General features: G+C 40.1%; 1 protein-coding gene across 3 annotated transcripts in view; it reads left to right on the top strand.

The window, feature by feature from the left end:
* Lvrn (laeverin) overlaps nucleotides 1-17,714 on the top strand; it is a 54,795-nt gene that overhangs the window by 33,913 nt on the left and 3,168 nt on the right. For 2 of the 3 annotated variants that reach the window (XM_048419455.3, XM_048419457.3), the window contains exons 14-19: nucleotides 1,703-1,856; nucleotides 3,096-3,190; nucleotides 5,575-5,682; nucleotides 6,532-6,705; nucleotides 7,122-7,259; nucleotides 13,717-13,792. In XM_048419455.3, the coding sequence (XP_048275412.3) occupies nucleotides 1,703-1,856; nucleotides 3,096-3,190; nucleotides 5,575-5,682; nucleotides 6,532-6,705; nucleotides 7,122-7,259; nucleotides 13,717-13,792 (745 nt within the window). Of the gene's footprint in view, nucleotides 1-1,702; nucleotides 1,857-3,095; nucleotides 3,191-5,574; nucleotides 5,683-6,531; nucleotides 6,706-7,121; nucleotides 7,260-7,478; nucleotides 7,576-13,716; nucleotides 13,793-17,714 lie in introns of those variants that run through there. The other variant, XM_085699892.2, reaches the window with a different exon arrangement.

Here is a 17,714-nt window from a genome sequence, read left to right as displayed (position 1 = left end):
TCCTTTATCTATATAAAGAACATGTCTATTCTTTAATTTACATATTCTTTAGTATATATATTCTTTATTACATAAAAAATTGCCTAGCGGGTCCTCCTTCACGCCTGCCACATGCGTTGAGTGTTAGTCATTTCTCTGTTGAGTGTTCCCTCGGCACCTGTTGCTCAATGCTTAGCTGACAACAGCTCTGGGGTGACTAAGGCTTGGATATGGCTGGCCTCACCCTCCAAGCATCATCCTTCTGGCTTCTTGACACTTTGACACAAACACTTGATTTTCTGACTTCACTTCTTCCTGCCACTGTGAGCAGCCCTAAGCACGATCATGTTTGTGTCGTCGTCTTTCTTTTCATGGGCTGACTCATGATTTGGTCTTAGAATTTAAGGGGTTGTCTTATTAGGGGCAAGGCTCAGCCAGATGCTAAGATTTTAGAACATAAGCTGCTTAATTAAGTTCTAAATGGACATCTCACCCTCTTTTCTTCCTTGTCTTGTGTTTAGCCATTTCAATCCATTACCTTAACCCCTGAATATTATATTATTTTGCTCTCTCTCTCTCTCTCTCTCTCTCTCTCTCTCTCTCACACACACACACACACACACACCTCTCCCTCTCTCCCCCTCTCCTGTATGTGTGTGACATGTACCACTATTCCTCCCATTGCTAAAACTTGAAACCTCAGAGACACCCTTTTGCAATCTCATTCTCAGTCACTCAGGGTGTTGTCTCTATTCAAGTCTTGGTAATAACTTCTGAATTCTCACCTTACTACTTTTACTACTTATGTACTAAGCCATTTCTTTCATCTAGTCTCTTTCCTTACTTTTCAACCTTTAGTTACCTTGAGTTCCTAATGGAACTCAAATGACTTTCAGCATTGCAACCGTAGAAGTTTTAGGTGTCAATTCTACCACATTATTTTGGTTGCTCAAAAACCTAGGCGTCCCAAGAAATCATAACTCTTTATCCTGATTGTCAATGTTCTCCTCAGATTTGAACCACCTGATCCATTATCTTTGTCTCTCACGAGACACAGAATGACCTAACCCGCTAGTTTCACCTCTCACTGGACACAAGGTGTCCTGCCTCTTGGCTTTGCCAACCCACTGCGCTGTTCCTCACTATTTCTCCTTCTCTACCTCTTTCAATTACACATGGCCTTGGGTGCTCTCCTCAGTTGCTTTCCTGAGGCCTTCTCTGACTTTCCCTTTCCCCCTTGGCGCTTCCATGTGTATGCTTTTGCTTTGAGAACTTTCTGAGACCCCTCCTTGACTTCCTAGGTAGCAGCTGAACTCCCATGATGCTCTCAGCTGCAGGCAACTACGGTGTCACATGCTGGTTTCTCTGCCCACCAGCAGCTGGCCGAGCATTAGACCAAGACTGTTTATGATTGATACTCTTGAATGGGATGTGTATTTTTGTAAGAACACACAACAAATACTCAATATTCCATAACTCAGCAATTGACCTGGGTTTTCTACAGCTTGTCGTGTGGATGTTTGAATGATTCAGGTGGATACAAAAGCCTGGCAGCATTTGTTAAGTTCTGTGTTACAGATATGTTGGGACATCTGTCACCCTTCTACTTTGCTTGGTCATACATCTTGTTGAAGTTAGACATTGAAAAATGGAGCAGATATGGAAAGAGAGATCTTTTAGCAGGTCAAGGCTTTTTGAGTGTGTGTTTTTTTAAACCAAACAGAAACAATTATATTGAAATTGAGACAGCACTTGATTTAACCAAGTACCTTGCTGAAGAAGATGAAATCCTAGTGTGGTTTGAAGTCTTGGTAAACTTGATAAACAGGGATGTTATTTCTGATGTGAACAACTATGCTATATACCCATTATTGAAGGTAATTTCACACTTTGTTATGTGGCTTTTAAACCAACCCTCTTTGCCTCTCTCTATTCTGGCCAGCATCTGTGTGACAGGCCTTTCCAAAAGCAATGCTCTATTCATTCCAGATGTTAGGTGATTTATTTCTTTTTAGCCACAAGTGATTATTCTTAGAAGAAAATCTATTAGCCATAGACAGGGCCTTGGAGATGAGTGAGGGAGAAGCTTGGCAGGGTTTTACATTCTTAGGGAAGTGAGGATGAATCTAAAAAACAAACAAACAAAAAGACAGAAAGAAGAAAAGAAAAAAAATCCCAGAAGTGGTAGAAATTTATATATCTTCCTCTTATTAAAAAAACAGTATATATCAAGAACAATTTCCCAAAGAGATTTGTAGGCAAATCGATAGTTTGTTTTGTTTTGTTTTTCTTATCAACCCTGTGTTCATGACCCTAATACTTATGTCTTAAGGGACTCAGCAATTTCATCCTAGGAAATATGTTCCAGAAAAATAAGAGTTTCAAAGCCACTGTCACTATTAGGGAGAGAAAGAAATGAACACTTATGAATAAAACGATGATATGCCACCATCAGTGAGGGAATAGAAAAGTGAAAATTTCCATCAGTTGCTTTTCAAAAGGATTTGGAAGGAAGATGAGAATTAGATGTTTAGAAGCAACTGCTGGCAGTCAAGGTCCATGAGCAAACCAGAGAGTGATGATTGTGAGTGAGTCTCTGGGTCATTCTGAGGGTGATGTTGTAAACACCCTAGGTTCCATCCAGATGCTCCTTTCCCTAATATCCAAAGTGGTGTTGGGAGCTTAACTGAGTGTAAGGAGGGTGACTTACAGGAGGGTCTCTGGCTTCTGGTGACTGGCTTTGGCCAAATCAGTATAAGTGACAGTTGGGCTGCCTCAGAGAGTTTCAGTGGGTGGGTAGCATCTAGTTGGTTCTCAGTCATGTTAATGAATGCCTGACTTTTGTATTTGCCAGATGATACATTGGGCTGATAGCAAGTGACAGCGATTGCTAACATTTACTAGGCTTTCGCTTTCTGCTATTTCTTGTGATTTTATGTGTGAAGCAACTGAACCTGAAGAAGTTTAAAAATAAATCAGTATATTCAGTGACAAAGATCATTTCTGGAAAAAAAGTCTGTCGTTTCTCTATTAATATCTTTCAGATAAATAATAATATGCTGGGAACTCAGTGTTTTGTGCCAAAAATAATGATAACTTTTCTTTGTGGTTCATAGAAATATTTACTAAAGAGAATTAACTCAATATGGAATACTTGTTCAACTTTAATTCGAAAAAATGTGGCAGCATTACAAGACAATTATTTAGCTCTGTAAGTATTTTTAATTTGTCAAAATTGAATAAAATAACTCATCTTAATAGATAAACTTCCAGATTTGTGAAAGAGAATCTTTTTTAATAACTAAAATCTTAGTATCTATTACTGAGTTTGTATGCTACTTGAGAATTGTAACTCCAGACCTGGTGAATTATGTGTGTCTTCAGAGGAAGCAAGAGCTTGATTGAGTTCTTAATCGGCCTGCAAGGCACATGGGTGTGCACATAGAAGTTTAAACTCTGTGTTTGCAAAAGTTAAATCACGGACAGAAATCTTAAGTGTATCCTGGTATGGGTGAAGGGTTGTGCTAAGGACATCTACCAAGGGAAAAGTGGACTTTGTCTGGATACTTCTTGACTACCTACTCTTTGTATTTTCCGTTGTAAAAAATCAGACAAGACACACAGAACTTATAGTGTAGAAGACAGAGTTTCCTGCATAGTAAAGAGGGGCAGCCTTAAGGGATGAAAGATGACAACGAGAGAGTTGTGCCTACCGACATGTCAGTGTATGCTGAAAATTAACCTTTTCTGAGGGGCCATTTCCTTATAGCCAGCCTGTTTGGATTAACAGTCAAGAGAAGAACCTTGCTCTTTACCAGAAAGCCTCCTGCTAGATAGGAATTTTTCTGGCAATTCATAAGGTCACATCTCTACATAGGGTTAGAGACACAACTCTTATCCTGCTCTTTTGACCAAAACTCATAGAGTGAAGCAGATAAAAAAGAATTAAAGAAAAAAGTCTATAAAAATACATGTTTTATGAGGAAGAAACAACCTTTGCAATGCATGGGCCTCAACAAAGCCCTGCTACTTGCACCTCCCTCCTCTTTATATATATGGTGTCTTAAGTTTCACAGAGAGACAATTGTGATACTTCCCCCTCCTTTATCCATCACTCCAAAACTGAGGTGTTACTAGGGACACGGGATGAGGGCTTAGGACTGATTATGAGATGGGGTCCAACCTTCAAGTGTTGTCAGCCTGCTAGTTTCTAGCTAGTTCCCTAACACTTCTCTGTATTCTTCTGAGCAAGAAGTGTACCCTGATGCAAATATGAACTAGGTTGACAGTCAGTACTTATCAGTCACCTGTATATAATCATGCTTAATTACTGGGAATGACTCTCCTATGGTGACTCAGTACATTTTCATGATGGCTTAAGAGGGAGCTGAAAGGCAACATGAGGATACGGTACCTCTGTTCTGTTTGTGTATGGATGTTAGACTTCTAGACTTAGAGGTGGATGGTAGTCAACAACTATAGCTACAGCTTCTAGAAACATCGAACTTAAACTAACCACACTACTAACAAGTAGTAAAGATACATAAACATATAATCATTCTTCCTTAGCAGTATCCTGCTGAGGGAGTAGAAATTAATGCCAGAGTCTATTAGAAGCCCGTAGACTTGGATAGATAGGTACATAGATGGTGTGTGTGTGGGGGGGGGGGGGTCGGGGGGATTGTGTGAATGAACTGGAAGGCACAAAGATACTCAGCCATGCAGCACGTGTGTTAACCAGACACAGACTAGGCTCTCCTAAAGCAGACTAAAGTAGCTTACATTTCGTAGCATTCCAGGCTAGTGTTTCTGCTCCAGCAACTTGTGGGAGAGGCTGATTTTCACAGAATCCCATCTTGTTGCAGCTAGCCCAAGTTTGGGATGGGTGGGGAGAGAAAGCGAACATTGTAATAAACAGATTTCTAAGAGTATCTGTCAGGGGACCTCCATCCGTGCACATTCCAAAACTGCTTATCATAATGTCAGAGGAGGCTGCGTTGAGACCGGAAGGTGGGACAAAGGACACTGGCTTCTTTTGCTGAGACCCAAATTTGGTGACTGTAGCAAGACACACACCAAAGCATGGCTTTCTTGTGTTCATTCTTGTTCTGAACTCATTTGATTCTTAGCAAGGGAAAGCAAATTGTACAGGGGGGTAAAGGAACTTTTCCTGGAGGGAGATAACATTTTAGCATATTAGGTCAGAAAGAAAGCTTTCCAGCATCTTAGATCAGATAGGCTACAGATATTATTAATCCATAAAGGGGTTATTGTAAAAGAGGGGGAAAGAAAATTGACAGCAGGTGTGGAGTGCGTGCACACCCATGCGTCTTTGAGGAAGATGAGTGAGGGTAGTAATTTATTTCTAATTTTAAAAGATGCTATTTGTTTGGAGCTTTTCTGGTGCCCCCAAAATTCTCTGAAAACGGTTTTTATGAATCTTTAATAAGTTCATCATCATAAAAGAGAAAAACTCAAAGTTGTTGGAGGATATTTTAAAATTCTCATTGTCATGTGAAACACACACTCTTAGAAGCAGAGATAATGAGGGTGATACTTCAAAATTAACAGCTTCGCTTTGTCTTTTCCTTCAAGACTATCAGTGGAAAAGGTTTTTGAAACTGCGTGTTGGTTGGGTCTTGAAGACTGTCTCCAGCTGTCCAAAGAGCTCTTCAGAAAATGGATGGCCGATCCAGAGACTGCGTAAGGGCTACAGTATCGCTCCCCTTACTCCCTCCTGTATCAGCGCCCGCAGTGTCTCTACCCTGGTGGTGTTCCTGATAGTTGGGAGTGATCGTTTTGCTTGCACTTGGTTGAGCTTCTCAATTCCTTTTCAGACACCCTTTCCTGGAAAAAAATTACTGTTGGTTTGTTTGTTTTTCGAGACAGGGTTTCTCTGGGTGGCCCTAGCTGTCCTGGAACTCACTCTGTAGACCAGGCTGGCCTTCAACTCACAGAGATCTGCTGCCTCTGCCTCCCAAGTGAAAAGAGATGATCTAAATTAGGTCTGAGGGTAACTACAGATTAGGACTCATTCAGTAGTGACTTGAGACGGAGGCCTCTGGCTGCTGATGGATTATTTTTCCACTAAGCACTTACAGTTTGGCAGGGCTGCTTTTACATCTTAATAGGTTCCTCTTTAGGGTTGTTTGGTAATGTTTTATCTGTGAACATGTTGGAGCCTCCCATCTGAGTCTGCAGTCTCATTAAGAACAGAGACCCTGGTGTATGGGACTTTATTGCCTTTCATTTACCACCTCAGCTGGACTCTAAGGCAATGTGATAAAGAAAGCCAAGACCAATCTGCTTTATTAATGTGTGCTACACTATTATAATTTACTTCTTTGAAAACTCAACCACTCTGCTAAACAAATGACCTTTTCTTATCATAATGCTACCAATAGCGCCCTCACTTGCTCCTTTTTTAGCTCTTTAATCTTTATGGCTCAGATATCAAGTAACTTTCCTAAATTTCTGCATCTGAATATGTGGCTACTTGGATAAGAGTGGTCCTGAACTACCACAGGGGATGCCTTCTGTTATGCCTTCCAGAATACCTCATCCAATTCAAAGAGTGGCTTTGTGCAATGGCATTGCTTTGGGTAGTGTCAAGGAGTGGGACTTCCTGTTTAGTTTTTACGTCAATATAACGAAGAAAGAAGAAGAGAGAGGGAGCCGTCTCATTCCTGCGATGTGCTGCAGTAAAGAGCCCTGGATACTTAACAGGTGAGATGATCAATTTACCTTAAACATTCTTGATGGAGAAACATAATTCATATTTCAAAAGAGAGGAAAAAGGAAATAAACATATTTGCCATATTTGTACATTATTAACTTAGAACCATGAGCTTTTTTATATTTATTTATTTATTTACTTACTTACTTATTTACTTATTTGTTTATTTTTTTGGGGTTTTGAGATAGGGTTTTACTGTACAACTCTGGTTGTCCCAGAACTTGCTCTATAGATCAGACTGGCCTTGAACTCACAGAGAGCCTCCTGCCTCTGCCTTCCGAGTGCTAAGATTAAAGGCATGCACCACCACCACCCAGCAGAACCTTGAGCCTTTCAAAATTTCACAAAAATTAACTTTGTGTGGTATTTTAAAGCTTGTTTATATTTTACAACTGGACTCTCGTAGATTTATGGCGTATGTCGTCACCGTGAATCCAAATCCTTTTAATAAAACAAATGTCATAGAAGCTGTGGCCGCATCTGAAGTTGGCCAGTACGTTGCCAAGGACTTTCTACTCAACAACTGGCCAGCTGTGTGGGAAAGGTAAGAAGGAACCCGAGACGCAGTTTCATTTCGGTCATTAATTGTTTCTTTTTTTTTTTCCTATTTTGATCAGAGAACGCAGTTTGGATTATAATTTTTTTATTGTTTGAACATTTCAAGCATATGTAAGATGTGTTTTGATCAGACTCGTTCCCTTCCCACCCACATTATTCCATGTCGTGTGTTCTTTTTCTTTGTTAACCCACTTAATCTACTCAGTGCCTCCAGCATGCGCTTGGATGTAGGCCTTTCCATAAAGAGGAAGCAAGGCTCCTTCCAGACACCATAGGCTAGCAAACAAAGAGTCCAGTGCCAGGTATGATTGATCTCTTTTCCAAATGTTGATCAGTGGGGTCCAATGAACACCCCAGACATTATAGGCTGTGGACGTTGCTCATGGTTCCTCGGTCACTTTCTAGGGAGAAGTCACCTTCAGTCTGGCTATCTCATTCTCTATTCCCAGCACTTGGGAGGCTGAAGCAGGAGGATTGCCATGACTTCACAGCAAACTTGATACAGCTACATAATGAATTCCAAGCCAGTCTGGGCTACAATGTAAGACCCTAACAAACAACAAACAAGCAACAACTACATAAGACTATCTTGCTCGATCTCATAGCCACTAGCTAACATGTAGATATTTCAATTTACATTAATTAACGTTTTTAAAGGTTTAAATTCACTCTCAGTTCTATTATCCCTGTTTGAAGCATCCAGTGTGACAAGAGGCTGCCATATTGGACAGCCTAGCTAAAGCACATCTCCATTGTGGTACAGAAGTCAGTGGGGGTAACACTGATGAAACCAAACTAGTCCCTCCATCATTTTGTTTCACGCAAAGACTGAGCGCAAATTAAAGCTTCAGATGGCATTAATCAACTCACTAAGTCCTGAAGTAAATGTACAGTGTCACCTGGGCCATGGAGAGAGCTCGTGTCCTGCTGTGATGCTATCCTCACACTGGCACCTCGTTAGCCAGCAACTCGCTAAACTGGAAAATAAACCATGAGAACTTGTTTCTAGCCGAACAAGTTATTCTGCCACATGTGCCAATAGTGATGTCAAGAGTAGCAGAAACCGGGAAGAGACATACAATGATATTTTTTGGGTACTTGTGCAATTTTTTTTTCTGCACCGAGTCTGTGCCCTACCTCAAATGCCTTAATAATGGGAAAGGCTGCTTTTAATTTCGGTGGCTTCACATCTAATTTTTATTTCTCACAAGAATTTTTCTTGCCTTTGGAGAACAGGGAAATGTTGGCAATTTCCTACTAAGGCTTAAATTCTACTCTCAACAGAGTTGATCGTCTCACAATTGATTTATCTATATAAGCACATTAAATGCAATTATAGAAGGAATCCCTAAAACTAAACTTCTAAATGGGTCTTACTATCTTTATGAAGTTTTTAGGATTATTAGTGCAGTAACTTTTAATTGTGGCGTCATTACTTCTGTATTTTATTCCAGTGAACACTAAATTTATAGAAGTGAAAGACCCCCTTGTGCCTGAAAGACCCCTGTGCCCATGTATTATGTTAAACTCTGCTGAAATTTAGCTGACCCCCCCCCCCCGCCCCCGGCTCAGTCGATGCTAAAACAGGATATCTATGGGTTGCAGACTCACTGACTAGGCTGAGGAGAGGGAATAATCCACCCTCCAAGACCCTCTATCTAAACTGTCAACTTGCTGCAGGGTGCTTTTTCTAGCTTTGTGGTTTTTGGGGAAATTCGAGAACAGACATGGGGCCGTCCCCAGGATGAGCTAAGCCTGCCAATTTAAGAACCAGTGAAATACTTGTGCTATACTACCTTCTTCTGTAATCATTTTTCCCTATAAATATGGCTGCTTGAATTTGCTTGGTGTGCTCAGTTGGCGAAAGCTGCTGACACACCCGCAGGTGCCTGTGTGATCAATAAAGAAACCTCTTGCTTATTGCATCTGTTGGCTTGGATTATTGAGTCTGGGGGATCTCTCCCACTGCCCCTGAAATTGAGGGTCTTTCGGAAGATGCTATATTTATGGCAAATTGAATTTAGTTCACTCATTTTGCACATTCTACTACAAAGAGTGTTTTATACTCAATTAAATTTGCTTTAATTTAAAAATAAATGTAATTGAGTACATTTATTTTTACGGCTTGATTTATATTAGGAGAGTTGTTCAATTTTGCTAATGTTTTGTCTGAATAAACAGTAAAATTTATGAATTGTTGAAAGCAGAAGTTCAAATTAAAAAACACATATACTTAAATGACATAAGAATGTTTACTTAGCTCTTTACACATCAGAATATCTATGACTTATTGAAGTTATAGTCTACATTGAGCATGAATATATCACTGATCTTCATGACAAAGCAGATTCAAAAGGCACAGCTTTAAAATTTTTTTACAATCCGTTATTTTAGTTTTATAAACTTGCCATTTATTTTAGCATATAAAGTTTCCAAGAAAGAAACCCATGTTTTCTACCATTGCAGCTTCCTAATATCTTAGAGGCACAGCCCTTCTGAGCCTAGTCATAAATATACCAATGCCAGTAAAGTACATTTGCTAGTAGACCTGCTTCCCGGGGGGAAGAGAGCTATGAGAAGCAGTGCTTTCCAGCTCTGCCATCTCAGACTGCAACCTGTCTGTCCTTTGTCTACTAATTGACATCGAGGGTTTGCTTTGTTCTCTACAAAATGGCAGCAATTGTGTTTGATAAAGCCTAAGGTCTCCCCTAGTAAGCTAACAGTGCAGTTGATTTGAATGTGTCAAGGACAAACTCAGAGTTACCAAGTTACCATCAGTGCCATATTCAGAAAAGAAATCAAAGCCTTCCTTTTGGTGTCCTGTAACCAAGGGTGAGCCCGCATTTGATTCCTTGCTGTAGGAGCTCCTTCTGCTCCTTCAGCCAATAGCCTTTAAGATACCAGCCACTTGGGCATGGTGTCTTTTACTTTAAAAAGCAGCAGTAGCCCTGCTCTCTCTCTCTCTTGCTTCCTGCTCTGCTTCCAGCTATTAGACTCTGTTCTTGGGTCACTCAAGAGGGCTGTTGCCTAGTTCAGTGATCTGTAAGTTTTCCCCATAAATAACCCTTTTATTAATCATAATTCCAAATGGGTGTGTGATTGTTTTGTGACTTATGTCTAGAATTCCTCATTTGCATCTTTTATTCTGTCTATTGAACAAGACTTAATCTGTGCCTGCCTGTACACTGTATTGTGAATCTGCCCTTGCGTCTGTTTTTGTCCTAGTGTGTCTGTCTTGTCTGAGTGTGTGTGTCTGTCCCTAGCAAACGGCTTTTGCCTGTATTTATTGAGCAGCACAGAAAGCATCAAATGGAGGAAAGGATGAGGAATCCTTTACAGAAATCTTAACAGAGTTTTACAAGGGATTAGGTCACTGACTCCAACAGACTCAAATAAATAGCATTACAGACATTGTTTATCAAGCAATATCAATGTGTTGCTTTCAACATTTATGGTGGATATTCACCTTATAATACCACCTTTAGCCTATGCTTTCTGTTTTTAGCAAATGATTATCATAACATATGTACAAACATGCATGCATTACTCTTGAGCCAGGCATGGAAGGGTCCTGGATAGGTTCGTTCATTGTCTCAAGCACTCATGAACACATGTTAACTCAGTGTTTCTACTTCCTTTTTTTAAGGTATGGGGGTGCACACCTTTTTTCCCAGCATGTGGGAGACAGAAGCAGACAGATATCTGTGCATTTGAGGCAGTTTCTAGGACAGTGAGGGCTGAACAGTGAGACCTTGTCTGAAAATAATTAAATAACAAAACTATGTCGGCACGCATTGGTTTTTGTCTTCATAATAATTAGAATATGTTGGAAACTGATAAGGTCACTTATAGTATATATGCTTTAATCAGCAATATTGCAAGAGAACATTCTCCCAAGCAAGAGCAATATCCAGTAATGCCAGCATCATTTGTTCATATGCTTTCTTTTTTCTTATTTCAAAGATTTAAAGTTCTTGTCATTCCACTTGATTGGTTAGAGTTACTCTGAGATATTTTATGCTATTTGTGGCTATTGTGAAGGATGATGTTTCTCTGATTTGGCTAAATCTATTTTTGTCATGGAATGTCTTGTTTTGTCCTTCTATGGTGATTGAAAGTTTTGCTGGGTATAGGAGTCTGGGCTGGCATCCATGGTCTCTTAATGTCTGCATAATGCTTGACCAGGACCTTCTGGCTTTCATTGTTTTCAATGAGAAGTCAGTTTTAATTCTGATAAGTCTGCCTTTATATGTTACTTGGCCTTTTTTCCTTTGCAGCTCTTAATCTTTATTCTGTATGTTTAGTGTTTTATTATTTGGCAATGGGACTTTTTTTGATCCAGTCTATTTGGTGTTCTGTAAGTTTCTTGTATCTTCATCGGCATGTCTTTCTTTAGACTGGGGAAGTTTACTTCTATAATTTTGTTAAATATAGTTTCTGTGCTTTTGAGTTATATTTCTTCTCCTTCCTCTATACCGGTTATTCTTAGGTTTAGTCTTTCCATGGTTTCCCATATTTCCTGGATATTTTGTGTTAAGCTTTTGTTAGATTTAATGTTTTCTTTAACTGGTGAGTCTATTTCCTCTATTGTATCTTCACTGCTTGAGATTCTCTCTTCCTATCTTGTATTCTGCTGTTTATGCTTGCATTTGTGGTTCATGATCATTTTCTCATGATTTCTGTTTCTATTCCTTCAGTTTGTGTTTTCTTTATTGTCTCTATTTCAATTTTCAAGTCTTGAATAGTTTCTTTCATATGTTTGATTGGTTTTTTTTCTTGGTTTTCTTTAAGGGATTTATTGATGTCTTTCAATTTTTTGTTTGTCATTTCCTCCATTTCTTTGAGGGAATTTTTCCTTTTAAGGGCCTCAAATATTCTCCTAAAGTTATTTTTAGGCCATTTTTCTTCTGCTTCATTTATATCTGGTTATTCAAGTCTTGTTGTTGTAGGGTCACTAGTTATTACTGGTGTCGTGTTGCTCTTTGTGGTGTTGCATGTGTTCTTACCTTATCTACCCATCTTTTCTTCTGACTGGTGTAGTGGGGGCTGTCTGTGGCTCTGGTGATCAATCTTCCAGGTGCCAGTGAATCCATGGCTCAATTGGTTGCTCCTCGTGATGCAGTCAGTGCCACAGTTACAGGCACCTCATTGGTCACTCTGTGTTCCTGGAGGTTGCTTGACTCTCCCAGGATTTGCTCTGCTCCTGTAGAGCAGAGCTGTCTCAGGCCTGCTCTGGCTTAGGTCACTGGCTCAGTCCTATTTCCATAAATGCCCCTAGTCTGTGTCCACTTCTGCTCTTGTGTAATTCGCTGTCTCAGGGCTGCTCTAACCTAGGTTGCTGGTTCAATCCTGCTCCTGTGGAGTTCCCTGTCTCAGGCCTGCTCCCTCACTCCTACCTCTTGATGTCTGCTTTCTCCTATGTCTGGTAGAGAAGTCATATCTTTAGTTCAGGAGACAGATTTTCTGTTTGGAAACTTGATTCCTGTATTATCTCATAAGTTTTTCTCTACTTGGATAATTAGAATGGAGATCCAAGTGCTGCTCTCCTGGCCCACAGTGCAAGCTTTGCTTGCCTGAATTGCACACAGGGTCCTGTTCACTCAGGGAGCTTCTGCTTCCATTATGTCTAAGACTCGGAGAGGTTAAGGTGCTAGTTCCCTCTCAGATTTCTGTAGATAACTAACTCTTATAATAACTCTTATAATTTGAAAATTCACAATTACAGTTTTTGAAGTAAATCAATTGTGTATATTAACTACCAAAGCAACTTGACTATTTCTTGTTCAGTCCACTATAATAATTCTATTTCAATTTTGTTTTTTTAATGCATCCAAAAATTCTTTTTCCCCCATGCTACAGCAGTACTTTGTACCGGTATGTATCTGTTCTTACTTTGAAACTCTTGACAATTTTTGCTTCCTAAATGGAGTTGGAACAATTATGGTACTGGGACACCTTGAGACTCAGAAGATAGAAATGAACACTCCAAACAAACAAACAAACAAAGCACCACACTCTAAATATACCGCAGGGTGGTTTAGTCAATGGTTTTGAAATTTATTCCATATTTTCAATCATTTCTGGAGGGGCCATAATTTACTTATTTATTTACACTCTTATACAGTTTCTTGCTTTGAGACACTGGATATGAATTCTAACTGCCCATAGAATAGATGTATATAATTGTTGTTTTAAAAATTATACCAATACTTAAATAAAATTGCAAGTTTTGTTGCACAAATATAAATATTTCTTTAGTATTTCTAGTTCTCTATATAACAGATTTTCTACTTAAAGGTGAAGCTGAACAACTTCATGCATGTTCATTTAGATTTGTGAGGGTAATCTTGATGAGGCTATTGCTTATATTTGTCTATTGCTGGAACTTGCAGCTTCTTTGTCAGGCAGTATTGTCCTCTGACTGGCACCTCATTGCTTCGCAGGTATGGACCAGAATCAGTAGATGCTCTGGTGTGGGTCATAGGGAGGACTGTAAGTACAGACCTACAGGTTATGGAGGTAAGTACTGAAATTAAAAATCATACACTTTCTGGACCATCTCACTCCATGCTTTGTTAGTGCTATTGGTATTATATTAGCCTGGTTTCTCTACAGGAACAGATCTGCTTGAATTTTACATTTTCTCTTTTTTTTCTCCCTTCCCCCCCCTCTCTCTCTCACACACACACACACAAAGGAATTTATCAGAGTGGCTTACAAGCTGTAGACCAAGTAGTCCATCTATGACTGGCTCCTAATGGAAAAAGCAAGGATCCGTAACTGTTCAGGCCGCAAAACTAGATGTCTTGGCAGTCACAATCTAGCGCTGGAGCCCCAAGAAAGTCCTAGAAAGCTGTCAGGTTTCAGTTCAGGATACACTCCTGAAGAAGCATGTTCTAACCCTGGTGAAGGGTCTTCGTACCAGAACGCTGAACTTGACGGTGAGAATGAGGACACGCAAGCAGAAAGCAAAATCTTCCCTCTTCCATGTCCTGCCATGTGCCTGCCAACCAGAAGGTGTGGCCCAGGTTTAATTCAACCATGAAAAATCCTTCATAAGGAGTTCCCAATTGCTTGGGTTTTAGTTAATTCCAGATGTAGTCAGGTTGACAACCAAATTAGCCATTACATGTCTATTTTTTTGGTCAACTTGACAACCAATATCTTCTTTGTCATGCTTAATTCCTAAAGGAGAAGCAATAACCAAGTCATAATTATGCTAACGTGATAGAACTATCCCATGTACAACCACAGATATATATTTGAAAATATGTGGACATGTCATTTGGGGGACATTCTTTTAGTGTCTTATAACTTAAATATAACTATTGGTAGTACCTCAATTGGTATTGCACTACATGATAAAAACACAGAGGAAAGAAAACACAAATATCATACATATATATGTATATGCATAACACATTCTTATCAAATAGGACAGAAACCCTCAAATCAATTATAATTTTTTTTGCAACTAGTCATGTGGCCTTAGCAGGTGTTTATAACTACCTTCCTCTACCACCCACCCTTTATTTCCTCTCCTCTCACTTCAGTAGATCTTATTTTTTTCTGGAGGAGTGACCTATACCTTCATTCCTGAAGGGTCTAGGACCTTTGTCATCCTGCCTGGATTGGTTTATTGTCATTTTCCTTTGAATTTAATCACAAGAATGATAACATCAAGAGATGTCCTAAAGTAGCGGTTCTCAATGTGTGGGTTGAGACCCCTTTGGAGCCACGTGTCAGATCCTTCATATTAGATATTTATATTACAACTTATAAGTAACAATGAAATGATTTTATTGTTGGGGATCACCATATGTTTTTGTTAGGGTTTCTGTTCCTATAATAAAACAGCATGACTATAAGGCAAGTTGGGGAGGAAAGGGTTTATTCAGCTTACACTTCAGCATTGCTGTTCATCACTGAAGGGAGTCAGGACCAGAACTCACACAGGGCAGGATGCTGGAGGTAGGAGCTGATGCAGAGGTCATGGAGGGCAGCTGTTTACTGACTTGCTCCTCTTGGCTTGCTCAACCTACTTTCTAATAGAGTCCACCCACCACGGGCTGGGCCCTCTCCCATTGATCACTAAATGAGAAAATGCCTCATAGCTGGATCTCAAGGAGGCATTTCCTCAACTGAGACTCCTTCCTCTGATGACTCTAGCTTGTGCCAAGTGGACACACAAAACCACCCAGTACATCACAACATTGGGAACTATATTAAAGGGTCACAGCATTAGGAAAGTTGAGAACCACTGCCCTACAGGATCTCTTGTCCTCCAGATATAATCTTCCTCACCTCCATTGTGCAGAATCCAATTAGTAGTCTGGATTGATTACTACTAACACTGTTATTTCTTCCTTTGCCTGTTGGTTTAAGGGCATCAGAAGCTCAAAGTGGGGAAGTCTAATCTTCCAGTTCAAGGGAATGCTTATTGTATCTACAGGTAGCAGTGTTCTTTCATCCGGAACCAAAACTTCTAGGTCAGCAGAATTTAAGGAAGGAAAAATGCCCCTAGTGAACCAGTAGGGTGATGGTGAATGAATTAGTCCCTTTACTGGTCCTTGGCATATTGATCATGGTAGAAATCATGCCATATATTGAAAAGCATACACTGGCATCTGGAGAATCTTGGCCCAGCCCTCCAGGATACTGCCACCTAATTGGTGCTGTCATTGTGTCTTCAAAAGACCATCTCATTGCCCAATTAGATCAGCTGCTTCAGAATCACAGGGAGCGTGGTGAGACCAGTGAGTTCTGTCAATGTCGGCCCACGGTCACACTCCTCTGGCCGTGGAATGCCAGGTGTCTTGCTAGCTCTACAATGGCTCCCTCAATCAAGACACCTCTTTCCTTGTTCTCCATCTCTGTCCTTCCCCCATCTCAACCATCCTGTTCCCTCAAGTTGTCCTCCCCCCTCTACTTCTCCCCTTCTTCTCCAATTCTGCCCTCCCTTCCCCCCTACACCATGCTCCCAAATTTCTCAGGAGAGCTTGTTTATTTCCCTTCTCAGGGGAATCTATGTATGTTTCTCTTAGGGTTCTCATTGTTACGTAGTTTCTCTGGGGTCATGGACTACAGGCTAGTTATCCTTTGCTTTACAGTTAGGATCCACTTATGGGTGAGTGGTTATAGGGATAGAGGCAACTATTTGAGGGCCCCGGGAGAATTATCAGAATTATCTGGCATCTCCATTAGGGAAGATTACTCCTGGTTGGGTATATAATAAGGATTAATTTCCTAGGTCAAAGGCAGCAAAGTCAACATTACAGAACTAGGGAGTGGAAATGCATCCTCTGCTAAGGGTAGAGAGATTATTTCCTTGGGTGAGATAAACCCTTCAGAATCTGAAGGTCAGAGTCCTCATCCTCAGAAGATCTCTCTCACACATCTCCATCCCAGGTTGAAGGATCCTATTCCTTACCAATCAATGCCCTTACTTTAATTACTGATACTTCCCCAGATTGAATTTTTGTTGTGATTCAGCCAATTATATAATGAGGGCTTGGGGTTGATTTTTTTTTCCACCACCTGAGTTCTATGGCTGCTTAGCAACTTTCAGACTGGTCTGTGCATCTGGAATCAGTCAACTGTAGCAATGAATTTATGTTTTTCTCACCACTATATCCAGGGATGCTATAAGTTGGTTAATTTGATCACAGAGTTTATTCTTTTCCTTTATCACTGTATCCTGAGATACAAGAAGTTGGCAAATTTTTATCATAAAACTCACTCTTTCCCTTGTCGGTTTATCCAGAGATGCTAAAAGCAACAACCCAGTATTATTATTTTCCTTTTTTTCACAAGTTGTAAAAAGTTATATGTGTAGTAGATGTGAGTTCTAAAGTTTGTTCTGGATACTTAATCAATTTGCCTTTATAATTCTGTTTCTCTAGAGCTATGCCCTTTGTTACTTCTGTCTTAGTTACTTTACTGTTGCCATGATAAGACATCATGGCTAAGGCAACCTACAGAAGACTTTATTGGGGCTTTCTTACAGAGAATTGGAGTCCATGACTATCATGGCAGGAAGCATGGCAGCAGGCATGACATTGGAGCTGTAGCTGAGAGCTTACATCTCAATCTACAAACACAAGGCAGAGAGAGAGAGAGAGAGAGAGAGAGAGAGAAGGAGAGCTAACAGGAAATGGCATGGGCTTTTGAAATCTCAAAGCCCACCCCCAGTGACACGTGTTCTCCAACAAGACCACACTACCTAATCCTTTCCAAACAGTTCTATCAACTGGAGATAAAGCATTCAAATTTATAAGCCTATGAGGGCCATTCTCATTTAAATCACCACATTCCACTTCCTGGTTCCTGTAGGCTCCTGGTCATGCCATAATATAAAATGTATTTAGTCCAACTTCCAAGTCTCCATTGTCTTTCTTCATTGTCTTCTGAGACTCAAGGCATTCTCTTAGTTGTAATGTCC

The sequence above is a fragment of the Myodes glareolus genome, chromosome 13 (assembly GCF_982192425.1).
Source record: "Myodes glareolus chromosome 13, mMyoGla1.1, whole genome shotgun sequence".
In the NCBI taxonomy this organism is placed as follows: Eukaryota; Metazoa; Chordata; class Mammalia; order Rodentia; family Cricetidae; genus Myodes; species Myodes glareolus.
Note: the sequence above shows the minus strand (reverse complement) of the source record. Positions and strands in the feature narration are given on the sequence as shown.